This window comes from Fringilla coelebs, assembly GCF_963513975.1.
Source record: "Fringilla coelebs genome assembly, chromosome: 5".
In the NCBI taxonomy this organism is placed as follows: Eukaryota; Metazoa; Chordata; class Aves; order Passeriformes; family Fringillidae; genus Fringilla; species Fringilla coelebs.
In genome coordinates, this window is record NC_140033.1 from 27,995,254 (window position 1) to 28,016,270 (window position 21,017).

At 36.1% G+C, this 21,017-nt stretch overlaps 1 protein-coding gene across 1 annotated transcript in view; it reads left to right on the forward strand.

Annotated features, from left to right (window-relative positions):
• PNPLA8 (patatin like domain 8, phospholipase A2) overlaps window positions 1-19,899 on the forward strand; it is a 36,798-nt gene extending 16,899 nt beyond the window's left edge. The window contains exons 9-10 of the mRNA XM_084206499.1: window positions 17,020-17,215; window positions 19,044-19,899. Coding sequence (XP_084062625.1) covers window positions 17,020-17,215; window positions 19,044-19,318 — 471 coding nt within the window. The 3' untranslated portion in view covers window positions 19,319-19,899. The remainder of the gene's footprint in view (window positions 1-17,019; window positions 17,216-19,043) is intronic.
• Window positions 19,900-21,017: the final 1,118 nt, after the last annotated feature.

A 21,017-nucleotide genomic window follows, 5' to 3' on the forward strand; every position in this document is an offset into this window, starting at 1 on the left:
AAAGGGTGACTGAACCAGAGATCTTCAACAAAGACAGCACAGGACTGACACTTAAGTTTAATGAAAGCATGTGTTGCATTTCTGTTGTATTAATTCATATGATGGCATTAGCCTCAAATGCTGGAAAACAAGTAGGATATTTTGAGTAATAAGATGTACCTGGATCACATATAGAATTTCTGATGGTGTCCATTAGAAGATTGTGTACTATCCTTAGCACTGTAATGTCCTTGAGTAGTACTGAAATTTAAAGGCTAACAGATAAATAAGATGAAATAGAGGAAAATTTATTCAATTAAGAGGTGGTAAAAAAACTCATGGGTACAAGCAAACAAACAGCTGGAATTTTATCTGAATAAAGACAGCATATTTCCATTTTTTGATTCAACATTTATTAGGTGATGAAATCATTTAGCTATCTAAAAGCTGCATAGAAATTAAGGGATGAAGGGAAAGGGCTCAGGTTCAGACTCAGGAAGGGAGACTCAAGTTCAAGAGATTCTGAAGTTTCTTTCATTTTGTTGTTTCCCGTTTTTGTTTAGTATACTCTTCCTCCCTCCTTTACCTGACTGGTCCCCACAACCTTCCTGGTACAGTGCATCTTGTTATCCTCAAAACATTTTAATCAACTACTATCTGAAATAAGCAAATAAGTTTTGACAGGTTTTTAGAACTAAAAGTGGAATAACACATCAGATTCCAAGCCAGAGCACTCCTTGAAATCCTGAAATGTGCTCATCTTCCATCTGGACAAGCAAAACTGGGAAGGGAGCTGCTTTAGCCTTGGGAGCTGTTCCAAGCTGCTCCATAACTGATTGGATGGGTCAGTGTTAATCTATGTAAAGAAGTTTTCTTTCTCTTTCACCTTTCCACCCCTTCTTTCCTTGAATTGAAAGTACTTGGAAATTGATCTGTGCTTTTACATGAAGGATAGCTGATAAAAAACAACATGGTTTTATAAGTTCTGCACAGTGCTTTACACAATTCTTCATCTTAACATAGTTTCTGAATTGCCAGACTTGTGTGAAATACAGTAAGGCTGGTACTTATTTCTTCTCTGTTCACTTTTAAGTCCAGTTTACCAGACTAGGGAATGTATAATTGGTGTCAGTAGAGATTAGATTCAGTATTTTCAGACACACAGGACTGGAATAAAGTCTACTTATTTTTTTCCTTACTCCAGAGTCTTTGACAAAGCCCTTCTATCTGATCCTACAAACCCTGTTTCCCAAGTTCACCATTCTTCTTTATTTGATGTATTATAATTACTAGAAAGCTAGGGCTTAGGATCAAATTCACCTTTGTCAGCCATAAAGAGCTAAATATGTTCTCAGTACTGAAGCAGTTCATTGTAGTAGAACTAGATGCTAAATTTTTGGATTCAAACTTTTTCATATAATCTGAAAAATCTCTTCTCCCCAGCCAGGAATGTTTAAACATTTGAATTCTTATAGAAACCACCTTTCATGTCTGACATGCTTTTCTTTCCCCAGATTACATTTTTATTACCACTTTTCCCCAGATTACATTTTTATTACTACTTGTCTTACCACATCTCTTTTTCCATAATTATCTGGTTTATGTGGGGGGCACTTGGATGCTCAGGTACCAAGTTACTACATGGCAAATGCTCCATAACTGTCTTCATGCAGCTTTCTAGCAGAGATTATAAATCCACTGCACATTCTGAAACAAACTTGAATTGCCTTGTTTTAACCCTGGGGTAAGAGCCTCTGTGCATGTAGCAGACTGCTACTTTTATTTTCCTGGGATTTAATGGTAGCTTATTGGAAAAAGCAAGATATTCAAAGTTGTACCTCTGCTGAAATATTCAACATAAATTTAAAGAAATACATATGCATAAATAAATTTAAAAATAGATAGAATCCTAACTGCAGCTATATTCCTTCTTAAAATAGCTTTCTTACCAATATGTTAATATTGGTAACTCTTTGTTCTTATAGTTCATATCATAAATATGGGAATAGTAGATTCTTGTTTAGCATCTTAATTCTGAAAATGCACTGCAAGTGGAATTTTAAGTTCCTTGGCCAGTAGTATATATGTAGTTTATATGGAAATTCTTGCTCTTTTCTGTATGTACACTGTCTAACAGATTGAACTGCTTTTGAACTACATGAATAAATGAAGCATAACATTGTTAGATGTTTTTGATAGTACTCTGATTTTTGAAAAGGGCATCAGCACAGTGTGCATTAAGTGTAAATAATAATTTATGCCAAAGGCTTCAAAATTGCAGTGTAATGTCAGAAAGATAGTGTTTTAAGAATTTTTTCATTGATTGGGAACTTTGATTAATCATCAATCTGTTTTCTGAACATTAACTGTGCTAGTTTCTTACTAGCTTGTATATAGCCTCCCTCTGAAGTGTTGTCCAAGAACAGAGTTATCCAAAATGTATGTGAAAATTCAGAATACTAAGTACAGTATTTGTTTCCTAGCTTTTAAGTTTGTGACTCTTTAACCATTATATAGTGACCAGGTTCCATATTAGCTTTCAGTTGTACATTTAAATCTGAATGAGAAACTCTAGCAGTTCATCTGACTGAAGACTCTTCAAATGTGTGAAAATATTATTTTGATAATGGAAATTTACTGGATTTTTTTATTGTCATCCTGCATATTCATCTCTTATGTTATCTAGCTTTTGTTAGAGTCAGAGTCCTTTCACAAACTGGATGAAGTAGCTGAATGAGAATTATGTATAGGGTTGAGATGAATTCCTAAAGTTCTTAGGTATGACTCCAAATGTCTGTGGTGGAGTCATGGCTGAGCTGAGCTGTTGGCTTTGACTTGCTTTTCTGTAATTGTGGAGTTACATGTCGTGTGTGTATTTGTGTACACACACGTGCCTTTTCACTGAAACATTTCACTTTGATTTCCTGTACGGGGCACTCTCAGTGTGAAGCGTGTTATTTTTTAAATAAGGTAATAAATCAGTTTTGCAGTTTTTCTGATGTCATTGTTTAGAAAGAGGTTTCTAGGTGCCTGAACATTTATTTGTGCTGCAGGTGAGCTGATGACTTGGTTTGTTAAATTTCTGCAAAAAGCCATCAGTTGTTGCAAACAGCAATATTTACATTCAGGTCAATCATACCATGCTATCTGGTTCCGCTCTGTCAAGTAAGAAGAAACAGTGCAGCTGTTGGTAGATGAGGGGAGTAGGATTAATATTCTTTGTGGTTCAAAAGAGGAACACATTAACATTCAAAGGGATTTAATCCCTGTAACATGCTTCTCCAGGAACCCTGCAAGTTAAGAGAGACCAAGTCATGATGTTACATTATAGAAGCTGTATTGCCACATGTCAGTTCCTTTATTTTAAAATGAATTTTTGAAGTAATGAAGGCTCTTAACCTCTCCCCAGTCCTGCTGCATCCAGTGACTTTTTTTTCCCCCTCTACTTCCTTCAGAGGGCTGTTACTTCTTGTATCAATTATTTTTCCCTTTTTTTTCCCTGTACTGTGAAAAACATTTGAGGTACTCAGTAATGTCACTTCAGTAGACAATAAAGTATGCTGAGGAAATTATTAATTAAATTAATTAAAAGAGCAATTTAGAGTGTAAGACAATCATTATGCACACTTCATTTAATAGCTTTTACAGTACAAACTAAATTCGTCCCACAGGATTAATTCAAAGGGCAGCAGGGATTGTGTATGTGATGGTGGTAAATTCAACAAAGCCACAGATTTTTCTGAAGTAAAATACAGCGAATTTAATACAAAGGACTTGATCACCTTCTTCTCGACAGCTTCCCATTAATCCATTGTTGTATTGGAATTCCATTTATTATAGTGCTGATGTTGATGTGTAATATTGCTCCAATAAATGTGTTTTCTTTGAGCAAGATCAGATAATAAAACATTTACATTGGCACCTAGTCTGTTAGTGGAGTTTTAATAGTGCAGGTGTAACAGGATGTGTGATGAGAATACAACCTAAAAAAAAAAAAAAAATATATGTACAATAGTTATAACTAAGATTTGAAGTCACACCTTCATTGAAAAAGATAATTCATGGTTTCTACATACTTTTCAAACTTTCCCTTTCATTTTATTAGTTAACAAATCTGTAAAGCCGATTCATCTTTATAGCTTGTTACAGGAGAGGCCTTCAAAAGTGATTCACTTAGTGCATCCTACCCTAATTGGTTTTACATGGTAGCTTTTAAAATTAGATTCAAGGGTGCTTCCCAGGCTCTAAGACATAGAATATAGGTCACATTGAAGTTCTTTTCATTCTTAGGATATGCCATGGTGATCAGTATGCACCAGAGCTTATGCAGGCTGTGGTTTAATAGGTGTATCTTGTTCTCACAATGACAGAATCAGCTCTTTCTTTGTTTCTCTGTCTACTTTTTGCCATACACGTTTGCCTACAGCAATCAAGGCAGTGTTGCTTACTGTTTAAGGGAAAGGGAATTTATTGGCACATGTAAGTTACACAGTTATCTGCGTTTATTTCTCTCTTATGGGTTCCATAGGTTTGGATAACAGCTCTGAAGGTGGATGTGCACTGTGCAGTTTACAAGCCTTTGTGAAATTGCTGTGGTTACTGTACAAGTAGTATGTTGCAGAGCAGACTGCTTGTAAGATTCCCTGTAGGGGCTTGCTAAATGACATATTATTGGCAGATTTGTTTAGTATAATGAAATTGAGAGTGTCTGTTGTTTAGGCATTTAACTAGGAAGCATTCTAATTTTTATCTCAGTTGTTTCAGAGTGATGTTTTCCTAATGTAGTCTTCAGAGGCTTTATGTAAAAGAAGAAACAAGATCTTGCTCTCAAATAAGCTGTAATCATTTAACTATTTTTTTGCTTAGACTTTTGAGTCCCTGTATTTTCAGTGACACTGTTGACCAGATAATATTTGCTATAAAACAAATCTTGTAAGATCAGAGGAGGCTGCATAGAATGGAAGAATGTGAAGGGAGTCCATTCAGTAATCTCTGTACAGACAATCTAGGTTCTGCGCTTATGTTCTGATGTTGCAGCCACTATTTCTTAGATCAAAAAGAAAAATTTTTCAGTTCTTTATAGTTTTTATTTTCCTAGGTTGTGTATTTTTTCAACACTGACTTAAATGGGGCCACATTTCCAAAGGAAATAGCCTTGTGATGTTCATTGCAAATAAAAGCCCAAGGATGTGATGTGGTTATTGATATGCTTTTGCCTCTTCCCTCAAGGAAAGCTTGATTTTGATATATAGTGGTCTGGTGCTTAATGTGTCCGATGCTTATAGAAAGACACTCATCTTTTTTAAAATTTTCTTAGTCTAAATATGTGTCTCTCTCAGTTTTTCAAAACAGACTCTGTTCTCTTGTTTATCCTAATGGTCTTCTGCTGCACCTGCTGCATTTTGAGTAATCTTTCTTGCAACTGGACTATTCAGTGTGGTTTTTGCATGACCCAAGGCACATTTCACAACATTGAATGATATATTGGAGTCAAAATTAGCACTTCTAAATCAGAAACAAAATTCAAAGGTGTTAACTTGGTCAGGCTAGAACACGTTACCTTAACAGTATGCTGTGTTTCCTTTTTCAGAGGAAGATATATCTTAGAATTACACTTGCCTTTATATGTTGCCTTGTGCTTTATGTGTTGGTGGTTTAAATCATTGAGTGGTAGTTCCCTACTCAGACCTTTTTCATGATGGTTGTGATACCAACTGTATTATATCATTTAGCCATGTACTTCTTAATTTAGGGGACTTGTGAAAGTGCAGAACCTTTCCTTCAGTCCTTACTCCCCATCCACCTGCCTCCACTGTGGATACAGGTACTAGGTAGTTCATGTCCAAATCCTGAATCCATCACAGCACTTATCTTCAATGAATTAACTTTATCTCATACATTTTGTCCATTTTAAGATCAAATCCTTTGGCTGCAAACATATTTTGTTTCAGTCGCAGTGAAATGAAATGTAATGTTTGAGTCAACATGTAAAGAATAAAATTGTCTTAAGAAATTTAGGTAGCTTGCATAATTCTATAAATAAAGAGCTATAATTGGAAATCCAATTTTAGTTTGAAAGTACAATGTGAAAGATAAAAAGAAATTAGTGGAGTCTGTAATACATTTAGATTTGAAAGGTGACTGTAGAGTTAGCTTACAGCATTGATTGTTGCATGGTTTTGAACAGACGGATGACCAACATGTTTTAAGTAGCATTTTCAAGTGATATATCCAATAATGAGCTACCTACATTCCCTATGGGTCACTACTGGTCTTTCTGTATTTTTCTCAATGCGTTTTGAAGTTCCTGACTTTTTACTGTTGTTTAATAAGCTAGCAGCTAAAAATGTAGACCAATTAATTAGGAAAACTAATATCACGATGTAATAACAATAACACTGATCAAGTTACTGATGTAAAAATGTATTGAGTCTAAATATTTCCATTGTTATCTTGGGAAATAAAATTTAAAGAATTTAGAAATTTTGAAAATTTAACATGGTCACATTTCACAAAGATCAGGGTATCTCTGTATCTGGTATTCCTTGCTCAGTTGTAGAGGTTTCATATTAATGTAATTGTCTGGTGCAGCTTTCTCCTTAGTCCAGTATATTCTGCCATAGCAAATAGAATATTTACATGCTTCCTAAGTTGAATGTTGTCAGCAAGGACAAAACTTCTAGACTTGAGTATCCTGGAGTCATCTGAAAATAGAAGGATTTTATTCAGACCCATGGGTTGGGGAATTTTGTTGGTTGTTTTGGTTTTGGGGTTTTTAACTGTACTGTTAACTTACCTGTGCTTCAAAGGTATCATAAGAGAACCTGAGTTTGAGTCTGTGTCTGGGGTCAGTGTAGGTTCAGCCATGGGCCCATTTTTTATTAGGTTACACGCTCTGATCTTAGCTTGTAATATCACAGCCAATTCATCATTTGGGAAACATGGTTAAAATACATACCATTTTTGTGATGTGTGCTGTTAGCTGCAAAATTAATGTAATTAGATCTGTCATGCACAACTTATGCTTTTAATGAAATATCTGACAATATATTTTATTGCCAAACAATTCTTCCTTTCATGATGTTTACTAATATTTAGCAAATTTCCTCAGTACCCTGTAAACGTACGTTTTCTGTATCTGACATAAACCCATAAATTCAGTGATGTCTTCAGAGCAGCAGGTCATTTTCTGTGAATTAATGGCTCACTAGGATGAGTTAATAATTCAAGATAATCACCTAGAAGTCTACCTCAGCCAGGCATTCATTCTAATGAATGTAAAATATATTATCAAATGTTTTGCATTTAAGAGCAATACTATTGACAGCTCTGGGAAGCATTGATCATGACATTTGGGTGTATGCCAATTGTATTATGGTATTGCTAGTTTTTAGGGGGGAAAATGATAAATACTCTATGGGAAAATAGTTGAGCTGAAAAGGAAGCTTTTCAGTAAATTTTCAAATGTTATTGAATGGGGTTTTTTTTTTGTCATGTGATCTTAGTATAATGTCTCTTTGTAACTGGTGTGGCAGAAGTACAAATATAGCTAATGCACCTTCAGATTTTCTTTGAAAAATAAAGAATGTAAAATAATGCAGTAATGAAAATTTAATATTGGTGTCATTCAATAATATAGATACCAATGCCTTTAATTTTCATATTCTATACAAATGTTTTCTCTAGAATTTTTCTCAATGCTAGTTCAAGGGAAATCCCTTTTTCACTGCGCTCTTCCTGTCAAGTAACTTAAGTGTTTATTTTTCTAGTAACTTATGTTTAATTAAAAAAATAAACACTTAAATCATAATTTTGTGACAGCATTTCAAAATAATTAGCACAAGGTGTTTATTTCAGGAATCTAAAGGAGCTCTCTGCCTCTCCCTAAATAAGGGCATTCATTCTTTCTGTAATTGTTAGATATTTGGTGTGTAGGAGGATGGCATTTATATCTGTCACCAATTAGGGCCTCTGCTGGGAATCAGCATTGTGCAGAATATATTATAATTGTGTGTAGTTGACCCCAGTAGTCGGCTTCTTAGCATGATTAAAAAGCAAGGGTGAATCTTCCCGAATAAATTGGATTAAATATTTGTATAAGGAGACAACTGTAGGTCATTGTATGCTTTATAAAAAATTACTGAAGTTATTTAAATAAGTTTCTCACTCACACAGCAAAGTGGAACATACCATTAGAATGAAACGAAAACAAATTATTCTTGGTCACTACATTTTAGACAGAGATTTGTTAAAAATATTTACACCACCATCCATGGCTTGTCAGCAAGATGAAAACAGTTCTGCTTCTGTCCTGTTTCATGTTTATAAAACTTTTCATATTTTGCCAAATAGCTTGTTAAGGAAAATAAAGATTGCCTGTCTTACTGGGAGTTTCTCTTCACCAGTTTCATCCTCAGTAATACTGTGATCAATCTGACTGATTACTCCCAAGAGGAAAGCCATAATTCATGTATATTTCAAACATATTTGTATATATATAGCAGAACAGCATAATCACTTAATCTTTGTATTGAAAAGGTTATGTTTGTGCTGAAGCTATAGGGGGCTAGTTTAATTACAGTTAAATCTGAATGTATAGATTTCTTTTTTCACAAAGCACTTGTCAAAAACGATAACTTTTTAGCCTATTGATGCTTTACTGAGCAAGCCTTAAAACTTAAGGTAGGAGTACTGATATTTTCATAATGCCACTGGGTGCCCAGAGCAGTGAAAGGACTAGGCTGGGATGTGAATCTTGAAGTTGCCTATATTGATAGACCTTACTACCTTAGGCAGTGAAAGAATTCTCCCCTTTCTCATTCCTGTCTTCTACTCTGAGGATGTTTGTTGCTACATACATAAATGTATTGAGATGATTTTATAGAATGATTTTGCCCATTACTTCTGGGAAATAGAGTAAATGTTTTTAAAGTAGCTATTTCAGTTTTTCCTAAGAAGTAACCCCTTATTGCTATGCAGCATCTCCTCAAACTCATTTGCAGCAACCAGACTTATCCTTAAGCTGCATATTTATGATATTTATGTTGACTTTAAGTATAGAATTTAAAAAATACTTTTCAGAAGTCCACTCAGAGTCTTAGCCTGTCTTGTTCTGTGATAGCTTTGTACTAATTCTGTCTCTGCTTTTTCACAAAGACAGTGAAAGTAAACAACAGAGCAAGTCTCTAAGAGTGAACTAAAATGCAAAGCATGTCTGCATAGGCAGTGAGGTGAAGTGGTTACTATGGAGCCAACAAACTCAGCTTCCAAATATCAGACTTGGCTTTCATACATTATATATCCTTCATTCAGTGCTAGATTATTTTATTCACAAAGTTTAGGATAATTTAAATGAAACCGTGCAGCACACAAGGTGTTACACAGAACGGTTAAAAGGCTCAACTTGAGTCTGACAGAATTAGGAAGCGCAATGAGAGCCTATGAATGTGGAGAATGTTCTTGTGAGAAACAAATGCTCTCCCATGGTATAGTACGATTTTTGAATTTTAGTATCTTAATTTCAAGTAATTATTTTCAAAGTATTGACTTAAGTATGTCACTGGTGACTTCATGCCTATTCACCATAATTATTTAAATAGTACAAGGTTTTCAGAAAGTCCTGAGCTACCAGGCTCCCACATGCTCTGGAATACTTTCTTGCAGACTTCCCAGTCTGTTTTCCTTCTGATTGTAGAATTTGCACCCATCTGTTTCACAGTGTTTAACCAGGCCTTTCTTTACCTCTAGAACTGTGCAAGCAGGGTATCTCCATCAGAGATTTTATTGGAGCATTTGTTTACAAAAGGTGCATTTTTCCTGCTTTAAATAATTGAAGATCTATAAGTCACAGGGGAGCCTTAACTCATCATTTTGCAACTATCAAAAGATTGATAGAAAATACTAGAAAATACTAGCTACAGCTTTAGACTCCTTGCTTCCTACCAGCAAGCTCTAAAAATATGGTTACTGTTGTATTAAGGAATTTTTTGTGAAAAAATCTGTGAAAAAATTTGTGAAAAAAATTCATTGGCTACATCTGGGAATAAGATATTAAATAAAACAGAACAATTGCACATTTACCACCTGGAAAGCATTTGACAAAAGACTGAAAACAATGTCCCAGTCCCTGAGTTCACTGCTTTGCTATCACTAGCAATTTTGCAGTTGTATTATTGTTAAGTTCCATTTTAATATTAACTTACTTGATTACTTCCACTATTTTTAATTTAGTAATATCTATTCATTTATTTGGAAAATTTTAAGAAGCCTTTTTCTTTGCTGCTTGCCTGCCTGATGACATCGGGAGTTATGCCCCCTTTTCTCGTATCTCCTTGCATTTGCATTCCTACTCCAACTCTTTGTGTTTGGTGTACTGCCAGCAAATTAAGTTGACTCAAGTGTGGAATGGTTTTGCAAAGTTCAGCAGATGAAGCAGTGTCTGGCACTTGCCACTGCACTGAGTGTAGCAGCAGAGAAGGGAAGGGATGACAAATGTGTGTTTGGGAAGTGAAAAAGAGAGTTTGCAATTAGATTGAGATCTAGCTAAATGAGAAGAGAGGGTGAAATGCTGGGAAGGCCAGATAATCCAAGAATGGAGAACAGAAAGAAAAAGGGATCTGCCCTGGCTGTTTGCCCAACACTAAGTCCTGAGTCAAAGCTTGAGCCAAGTCAACCTGTTGTGGATATAGGTCAACAGTTTAGTCATTTGTAGAGTTCCTGTAAGTTACCCTTTCTGTTAAAGATTTTTTAACATAAATGAGTGTATGATTGTGCATCATACACTCATTTATGTTAGAAAAAGCCTACAAAGTCCAGCCATTAACCTAATACTGTCCAGTCCACCACTAAACCACATCCCTAAGTACCACATCTGAATGTTTTCTAAATACTTCCAGGGATGGTGACTTTACCACTTCCCTCTTCAGTGTGTTCTAATGGTTTTTGGTGAATACATTTTTCTTAAATGTCTAACCGGAACCTCCCCTCACACTACAAATTTTGCATTTTCCACAAGACTGAGACTGGACTGACAAAATTCAAATTCTAATGAGAATGGATTTTGAGATGTAATTTTGTTTTACAGCTAAAATTATATACATCTGTGATTAATGCAGTATTTCTTTAACTAGAGTAGAACCTTAGGAAAACTGGAGGAGGAGGAGAGGGCCTCAGGTGGTTATCTGGTCCAGCCTCCTGTTCAAAACAGGCTAAACCTCAAAGCTGGGTTGAGTTGCTCAGGACTTTGCCCAGCTTAGTTTTGAAAATATCCAAGGATGGAGATTCCACAGCTGCTCTGGCTCTTACTCTGTACTTTTTGAAAGAATCTGGGTGTTTCTACTTTAGATAGTGGAACACTGTGATGAGCTTCCTCCTTGGCTTTTTTTTTTAACAGGGTAAGCAAACCTACTTCCCTGTGTCCTGTCTGTTATGTGCTTCAGGCCCCAAACCATCTTAGTGGTTCTTTACTGTATGTGTTCCTGTTCTTCAGTGTTTTTTAACTAGGTGTCCAAAGCTCTACATAGTATCTGTCCCCAGTCTGGCTTTGTGCATGTTGAATAAAAGGGGATAATCACTTCTCTTGATCTATTGGTTTTGCTTTTAGACCCAGTGTGTGTTGGTAATATGTAATTTATTGAGTATTCTGTTCATATGGACTCTGTGTACACACAGGCAGTACCATTCCGTAGGGACATAGCTAACGGGATAGAGGAAAGGAGTGACATATTGAAGACATTCCATCTGTCCAAAAGGAACTGATAAACTTAATAGGAACCAAAAAGGTTTAGGGCTGCACATAAAGTTAGCAGTGCTTTGTAGAATTTGAATTGTAGCTTGAAGCTTATATTATCAAGTTAAAATATCTCTTTATATCAACAAGATTTTTGCACCATAATATGTGGTATAAAGATCCTTATTTTGTTTTGAAACAAATAGGGATTGATGTTGCTTCTCTGTAGCCATAGATCAGATAAATCTGCCTTGTTTACTTCCAGTTGTTGAATTACACAGAAGTTCTGAGTGGCAAGAAAGCTCATGGAATCTAGCATGGGTGAGGAAGCTGTTGTTAGTTACCAAGACATTCCGTACTACTGGCAATCATTCAGTATTTATGTTTATTGCATTTTGATTAATGTATTTTTATAAATATATTTTAAAAGCCCAATGCTTACAATAAATATTGTAATTAGTAGGTTATAAATCATTTAGATGAGTTTATATAGTATTTTATAGCTATAGAATAAGTTCAACAGAATGAGAAAAAAAATTAGGACAGCAAATTTAGCAGGTCTCCAAAACAAGGATAAGTGAAGTTTAGTTTCTTGTGATCTCAGTATCTTTTGTACAAAATTGCAGAGTCAACCATTTGGGAATTCTGTTCCTGTGTCTCAAGGGCAAGCATGGAGAAGGATATGTCATTATTTCTTTAAATTAATTGTAAAATATTTAGAACTGGCTTTCATATTTCTGTATTGCTAGTTCAGTAGACATCTTGGGGTGGGCTTTTTTCCAGTTCTATGAAGTTAGAGGAATTACTCAGAATCAGAAGGGTTAGTTTCTGTTCTTTGAGAATGGAAAATTCTTTGTTGCTTACATTTTCTTCAAATGCACTTCATTTATCGAATTTTCTTCGATAAATGAAATCGTAACTAATTTTAAAAACGGTGAAAATACTTTTTCACAAGAATTTCAGCTTTTTGCATAATTTATTGTTTCTGGAGCTGCAGATTTAAACAAATTATTGCAGTATTTCCTTCACCAAGTCCTTAATAGTACAGTTTAACTAACAGCATTATTTACTCCTTTAGTAGTTGATCATTGCAAGCAAATGCAGTATGATGAACATCACTTTTTTAACAGAGTAATATTATTTCAAGTATTGATTAGGATATGGTTACTATCACCCATAATCTCTTTGGAGGAGAACAAACAAGTCAGTTGCCTTTCTTAGTCCTGCTTCTAACTTTGAAAACTGACATGAGTCTATTATCTGTATAAATGCTAGAAGTTGTGTCTAAACTGCAAATCATTAGGAATTTACTGTCATTACAATAAACCTAAATTGGAGAAAGTTTAAATATGGAAATCATTGCACAAAGCCATTAGTCATCATCACAAACACATTTGGTATGTATATTTTATGTTCCTTTGATCTTTTATTTGTCAGTATTACAAAAATGTTGTTATTCTAGTATAATATACCCTCAAACTTCTGATAACACTAATTTTTCCATGGTGTAGCAGTCATGTTTAATTATATTTACAGTATCAGTGGAAATTATTTTGTAAGCATGTTTTAAATCTAGGAATTAAAGAAATAATTAAGCACCACTATGATAATTACTAAGATTTTAGATAAAGATTCATGGGGAATTATATAAAGGACAAAAACGTCCTTGTATTAATTTTCTAGACTAAACATGAGCAAGTGATCATGGGCACTGAAGAGACCATTCATGTTAGCAGTGTAGTCAGTGTTTTGAGTGAGGTGGATGATATCCAGAGAGGGTTCAAAGAGCTTTTTGTAGTTTGAAATGAAAGGTTAATTTAAAAAAGCAAGCTCAAAAAACAAAGCTCAGTAATCCTGGTTTTACTCAGCTAGCACAGCTGTAGTTACAAGGAGTGTCTGTAAAATGTTTTTCATCTCCAAAACATTTTTTATTCTAAGCTATACCTGGGTAGAGTTGCTTTTCCTTATTGTTCTAGTAATGTGATGGTCAGATATGGGATATAGGGAATTCAGGCAACTCTAGAATATAGGGAGTGCTTGCATTATACCTATTATAGTAAATACTCTCTTTTATATTTTACTTGTTTGTATAGCTTCTGAATGGATACGGTTATCTTTATCTCTGCTGTTGATAATGTTCTCAAGTTTAAGTTTTGCCTTTTTAACTGCTGGTTTTAAGGCATTCCCAGCAAAAAAAAACCTCTGTTTAATTCAAATTCCCAATTAATCTACTTGGTTGGAGTGAAGGTCATTTTACTTCCAGGAAGTGCTGAATGTACTTCTTGAGATTCAGTGGATCAAAATCTCATTGTGTGAATGCTTCTCAGGCTTACTGTCATTTACACTGATTCTTATTAGTCCTGAAGTGTTTTATCCCAGCCTCATCACCTACACTTTCAAGATGTTGCTAGCAAAAGATGTCTCTCCTCAATTCCAGAGTAGAATTTGTTCCTAGTAGTATTGGGCTGAACTGTCTTCAGACAACTTAGAGAAGACTTATATCCCCAGGGCTGGTCCTCAAAGGACCTTGAATCGTCCTGATTCCTGATTAAAGGACAGTACAGAAGAGCTCAAGCCACCAAGGAGATCTTTCAAGTGCATTGGTGACAGCAGCTGTCCTAGTTGATGATAGACCAACAAGGAAAGGTGCTTTGCTGGACCTGGTGATTATGAAGAATAAAGAACTGGTCAGGGATATGAAAGTTTAGGAAAGCCTTGACTATAGTGACTGTGAGAAGGTGGAGGTCAGGATCCTAAGGGGAGGAAGCAGGGGGAAAAGGCGGACTAGAGCACTGCATTTCAGGAAAGCAGACCTCATCCTCTTTAGAGCTCTGCTTGGAAGAATCACATGGACTGTGACCTTGAAGAGAAGAGGAGTCTAGGAGAGCTGGCTGATAGTCTGTAATCGCTCCCTCCAAATTCAGCAAAAGACCATCCCAATAAGCAGGAAATCAAGCAAAAGTTGGCAGGCAGGGATGAGCAAGGATGTCCTAACTGAACTCCAACATAAAAAGGAAGCGTACAAAAGGTGTAGGAGGGACAAGTGACCCAGAAGTATAGATGTCCTGTCCAGTCTTACAGAGGTGGGGCTAGGAAAACAAAAGCCGGTATGGAGAGGGATATAAAAGGTAACGACAAAAGATTCTAAAAGTACATAAACAGCAAAAAGACTAGTGAAAAAGTGGGCCTGCTACTGACTGGGACAAGAGAGCTTGTGACAAATTATTTGGAAAAGTCCAAGATGTTTAATGCTGCCTTTGTCTCATCTATACCAGTAAAAATGGCTTTCAGGAATCCCAGGCCCCTGCAGCTAGAGTGAAAGTCTGGTGCAAGGAGGACTTGTACTTGGTGGGAGGAGAGCCAGGTTAGGGAGCAGTTAAATGAACTGGTCATATGGAAATTCCACCTTTGAGTGCTTTGAGTGCTGATGGACCTGGCTGATGCCATTGTGAGGTGACTTGATTATTTTGAAATTATTGTGGCTATCGGGATAGCAGATACCATTCATGTCTTCAGGAAAAGCAAGAAAGCTTTGGGGAACTTAAGGCTGGTTGACTTCAGCCCCAATCCCTTGGGAGATGATAGAGGAAATCCTCTAGAAAAGGACTTGTAAAGTCAAGAAGAAGAAAAATGTGATCATGAGTAGTCAGCATGGATTTACAAAGTAGTTTACTTGTGATTGAGCAACCCTGGCAGCCATCTGCAATTGGTAGACAAGTGTAAGGCATTGGATGCCTCAACTTTGTGAAGCCTTTGACACTTACCTCCCATACCATAGACAATTTGACAAAGTGTGGTTAGGTAGAGACAATGAGGTGGATACACACTAGCTGAATGACTAGGCCCAAGTTGGGATCAGTGTCACAAAGTCAAGTTGGAAGCCAGACACTAGAGGTGTACCTAGGGATCTATACTGGGGCAAATTCTATTTAATGTCTTCATTAATGATCTGGATGATTGGACAGAGTATACCTGCAGGAATTCCATGGATGATACAAACATGGGAGGAATGACTGGTACATGAATGGTTAGACCACCACTCAAAGGGACCTCAACAGACTGAAGAATTCTCATGAAGTTGAAAAAGGCAAAAGGCAGAGCCCTGCATATACAGAGGAATAGTCTCATCACACTGAGTTGTAAAGCAGCTTGGCAGAGAAAAGACCTTGGGGTGCTGGTGGACAACAAGCTCAACATGAGTGATGCCCACTTGCAGTAAAAAGGGCTAACAGCATCCTGGGCTGCACAGCAACAGTGATGCCAGCGGTCAGGGGGGATGGTCCTTCCTCTCTGCACTGCTGAGGCCACATCTGGAGTGCTGTCTCCGGTTTCCCAGTACAATAGAGACATGAGTCTATTGCAGTTAGTCCAGTTCAGGGCCACAAAGATGCTTAAGTCTCTCCTGTGAGGAGAGACTGAGTCAGATGAGACTATTCAGCTAAGAGAAGAGAAGGCTCAGGGAGGGGATGTGTGCAAATCAACAATGGGAGGGAAAGAAGATGAGGAAGCTGTGGTCTTCCCAGTACTGCCCGCTGGTAGGACGGGAGACAATGGTGTAAATGCAAACACATGAAATTTCATCTGAACACAGGAAAAATATTTTATTGTGAGGGTGGTCAAACACTGGAACAAGTTGCCCACAGGGATTTTGGAGTCTCCATTTGTGGAGATACTTAAAACTTAACTGGACGTGGCCTTGGGCAGCATGCTGTACCTGATCCTCTGTGAGCAGGGCGGTTGGACCAGATGAGCTCAATAAGCTCTTTCCAACCTGTATGACTTTCCAACTCTTAAATCAAAGCTGTAGCATCCTGTGTAATGACTGTGTAAAGCTGTAGCTCTTGTGATTTTTCTTTTTTAATTTGTTTTGGAATCTTCAGGTAGTGATTTGGGTTTTGTTAGAGAAAATTTCCTTGTAATATCACTAATAAGCATTTCAAGGGGCAAATATTTGATTAAGAAATTGTTAATATGTGTATCTGTCTTACTGAAAAGGTCTTCAAAAATGAAGTCATAACTTCTCCAGATATTCGAGTGAATGTTGCTGTTTCAACCTACCATTTGTATATAATGCAGCAGAACTGAGCACAACCCCAGCAGCTGCACTGACAGTGCCTGGGAGGCCAAGCTAGGAAGCTGCTTTATCATACAAACAGATTCAATTCAATCTCACACAACTTGGAAATTAATGCTTATGGGTTTTAATTGGTTTTGTATATTAGGGCTATGCTAGTTTAATTTATAGTTTCAGTTTTTTTTGTGATCATATGTTATGTATAGTACCAATATTTGTATTTCTTGTTAATTTACAGGATGGAGGTCTGCTCCTAAATAATCCTTCTGCGCTGGCAGTTCATGAGTGCAAGTGTCTCTGGCCCAATGTTCCACTGCAGTGTCTGATTTCGTTGGGCACTGGTCGGTACGAAAGTGAGGTAAAGACCAATGTCACACACACCAGTCTGAAAGCCAAACTGACGAATGTTATCAACAGTGCAACTGATACAGAAGGTTGGTGTCTTAAGATATACTTGTACTGTGACTGTCTACAATTATATTTATGGTTCTTAGAATTATAGTTCCAATTCAGAGAACAATCTTCAGCCTTTTGTCTTTCCCCTTCTCTACCAGCCCCATGAAGCTGAATTGAAGCATGTCTCTTTGTAACTTACTGTGTACAGTTTTAGTACCAGTATTACATATTTTCTGGAGGATAAATATTTTTACTTGAGCTTTAGGATAAAAGGCATATTTAGGAATTAATTTTAAAATAATATTTTCTTATATTTTATTTATTTTTCCCATAACGCAGAAATGCTTAGTAGTTAATATAGAACATTTCTTTTCAACAGTTTCAGAAAATATGCTTTTATACGTGTACTTTTCCAAGGACTGTACTGTATGTACCAGTGCTGATGACTTCCATTGCTGTCAGGAAGAGCCAAGCATCTGTTTTCTAAAATAAATTTGTTCCTAGATGGAAGTACACTGGAACTCTTATCACTAGCAGTTTACATCTGTTTACAGGAAATATTGATACACAGATAATTTCCCCCTCCCATTACAAAGGAAATTGATACTGCAAAAATCCAGGGAACAAGAAATGGTCTTATGGTCTAGATCCCTTGTTGTATAGTCTCTGTCAGCTGACTGTGAGTAGTAGGAAAAAAACTAGATTTTGGATTGCCTTTTGGTTTTTGCACAGCTGTGGAAAGGCAGTGGGAACTGAGGGAAGGAGATACATGCTCTCCACTTTCTATCAGAAAGTTTCATTGCAACTGAAAAATGAGGCAAGAAATGTGGAGGGAAAAGGAAGAAAGGAAAGTTCATTGTGTAGACCAAAGGAAAAGAAATTGAAAGAGAGGAGAGCAGATTTGAGCAAATGGGAACTTGTATTACAAAGGAAAAAAGGGAGAGAATTAAATAGGGCGAGAAAGACTGGATGTGGTGAGACAAGAACAGACATAGCTGAGTAATTTGCAGGAGGAAAGGCCAAGACAAGATTATTTCAGATTTACAAGCATCTTTTGCTTTTATCTTATACCTGATATTTTTTTCACTTCAAACTTTTTATATGACAGTAGATGTTTAAAAGACTGGAGGAACATGGTAAGGATACAAAGAAGATAGAATTAATGGTGAAGGAAGCGATAGAAATGGGATTTTAAGTAAGCCAACAAAAAGATCTAAAGGGAGAAAGAAACAGGTTATAAAAAAAGAACATATCAAGGCATTGCACAGTTTTTTATTTTACTAGTTAACTGAAGTAATATAATTTAAATTGAATATTTTAAATTAAATGCATGTTAAATTCAAGCCTCAAATATGTAGTAATATATTTTAAAAATTATTGATAGTTGTAAACAAAATAAAGCTTTAGTCCTACATATTTTTACTTTGAGATTGCAGAAGAACATACCTGTTGTTTTCATAATACCTACTTCTGTTAGTACCGAGTGCAACAAATCACAGGTATCCTGAAATGGGAATATGGAAGCTACATTTTTGCTCTTCAGGATATGCTGTTACTTGTTAAGGACTGGAATGTAATTAAAAATCTTGATATCTACAAAGCTTACTTAATCGTCATACCAGTGAAGTTGTCTTGGAATAAAAGATTAATCTTTTCCAGAGTGAGCAGAGCTACGGGGTCATTTACAAGTCTTCTAATGAGAAAGGGGTTTTGATGAGGCAGTGGTAGAAAACTGTTTACTCAGCAAAGCAGCACATATTTGCTCTTACTGTGTCATTTCAGAGCAGTTTTTGTTCAGATCACTTGCAGGACTGTTCGACTCTCTCATGTGAATTTAACTGTCTTCTTCATTTGTTTTCAATACAGAAGTTCACACCATGCTGGATGCACTCTTACCTCCAGATAGTTATTTCAGATTTAACCCTCTTATGAATGAAGACATACCTCTGGATGAAAGCCGTAAAGAGAAACTCAATCAGCTGCAGACAGATGGAATTCGTTATTTAGAACGAAATGAAGAAAAACTGAGAAAAGCTGCAAAAATATTAACACAAGAAAAATCAGCTTGGCAAAGGTTTCAGGACTGGTTAAAATTAAAGGCTGACATGTATGAAGGCTTGCCGTTTCTTTCCAAATTGTGAATAAGTAATGCATGAAAGATAATGTAAATCTTGTTCCAGAAAATCCATTTGGTTACTGTAAAGGAAGAACGTTGATTCAGGGTAAATAACATCTTTGGAAAGCTATCAGAATTCTGGGGAAAGCCATTCAGGATGGCTGTTTTGTGCACACTCATTACAAGGTTTTAAGGTGTTAATTATTTTTGGAACTCAATGAATCTTACTGTTGCTCTACTTTAATTTATAAAGTCAGTAAAACTGAAAATTATGGAAACAATTGTGCAATGCATTTTTGGATGTATGTGCTATGATTGTGGCAGAAAACCTTTATTCATCAACTACCAGGCTTATTCAAAGTTAATTAAAAAAAAATCCTCATTCACTTTAGTGTAGTCAATATACCTGTTACGCTCTTATGTAGGCAGTGAATTTAATAGAAATGTAATATTCTTGCAAAAACTGCCTGTGTTAATTGCACTTTTACATCTGAAAGATAACATTTAAATTTGTTTTTTTATTTTAGTGCATTTTGTATATAACACTATTGAGTAAAATGTTTGGATGACCATAAATGGCCTATTAAATAATCAACATAACTGGTATTTTTAGAACTTTCTGGTTATTGTTTTTATGGGAATAACTTCAGATTGATTAACTCATTATTTGAAAGTAATCCCAAGCCCCAAAGCTTCACTTAAGCAGCTATTCCAGTTACAGGATAAAGGAAATAAAATACTGAAATAGTTAATATGAATGAGAAAGTTTCTTAGGGAAACTTAAGTTTTGGGTGCCAGACTTGAGGCATAGTTCTAGTCAAGAAGAAAATTAGAAGTTGCAGCATCAAATTATATAAATTTCCTTTTGTCTTCCAACTTTCATATGTGCATTCTCCTGAAATTATGTCAGGGGTGTGAAGTAAGATTTAGAACTTAGTCCAGTCCTATTGCCCATTCCTTTGGGCATACTTCCTGCATATGCCATGAGGGATGCTGTGAGCTGTGACAACACAGTGTCTCAAGCAGCATTTTCAACAACAGGAAGGTATGTGGGAGTTCTTCAAAACAATGCAGTGAAATTTGAGGTAGACAAAGCTACTGTCACATGTTGGCACGTACCTGTTAATAAGATTGTTTGCCAGGTGCCTGGGGGAATGTTTGTCTTGTAGTAGACAGCTACAGTGCATGAGAATATTGACTGGATAAAATGTAAGTTCTGTGCAGTAGCTAATGCATCCAGTTTCACCAAAATCAGTGCATTTATACTTTGCTGTTTGGAACTAATCACCTGCCATTATCTACTAAAAATAACATTTATTGTGATAGTCACCTTCTGTACTTGTTTTAAAACATTGAAAATGTTATTAGGCTGCAGCTCAGAAAGGAGCTATGAGGCAGACAGCTGAGATCCTTGGAGGTGCTACATCATGTTCAGAATGTGCAAGAAAACATTTGATTGGGATGTTCTTTTTTTTTCCTTTCATTTGATATATTTTTAATTTTGACCTGTGTCATTTTACCCAGATATTCATTCTTTTCATCCTGAGTTCTCTCCCTTATGTTTGCCACACAAAGCAGAGATTTATGATCACAATGTAGCTTTCATTTATACAGCATCCCTTTTGCATGCCAGTTACTAAGAACTGAGTAGAAGAATAATGAGATCAAACCTTTCCCATAGGTGTGAGATGATTTAAGCATATAAAAAAGAAATGTCAACATTA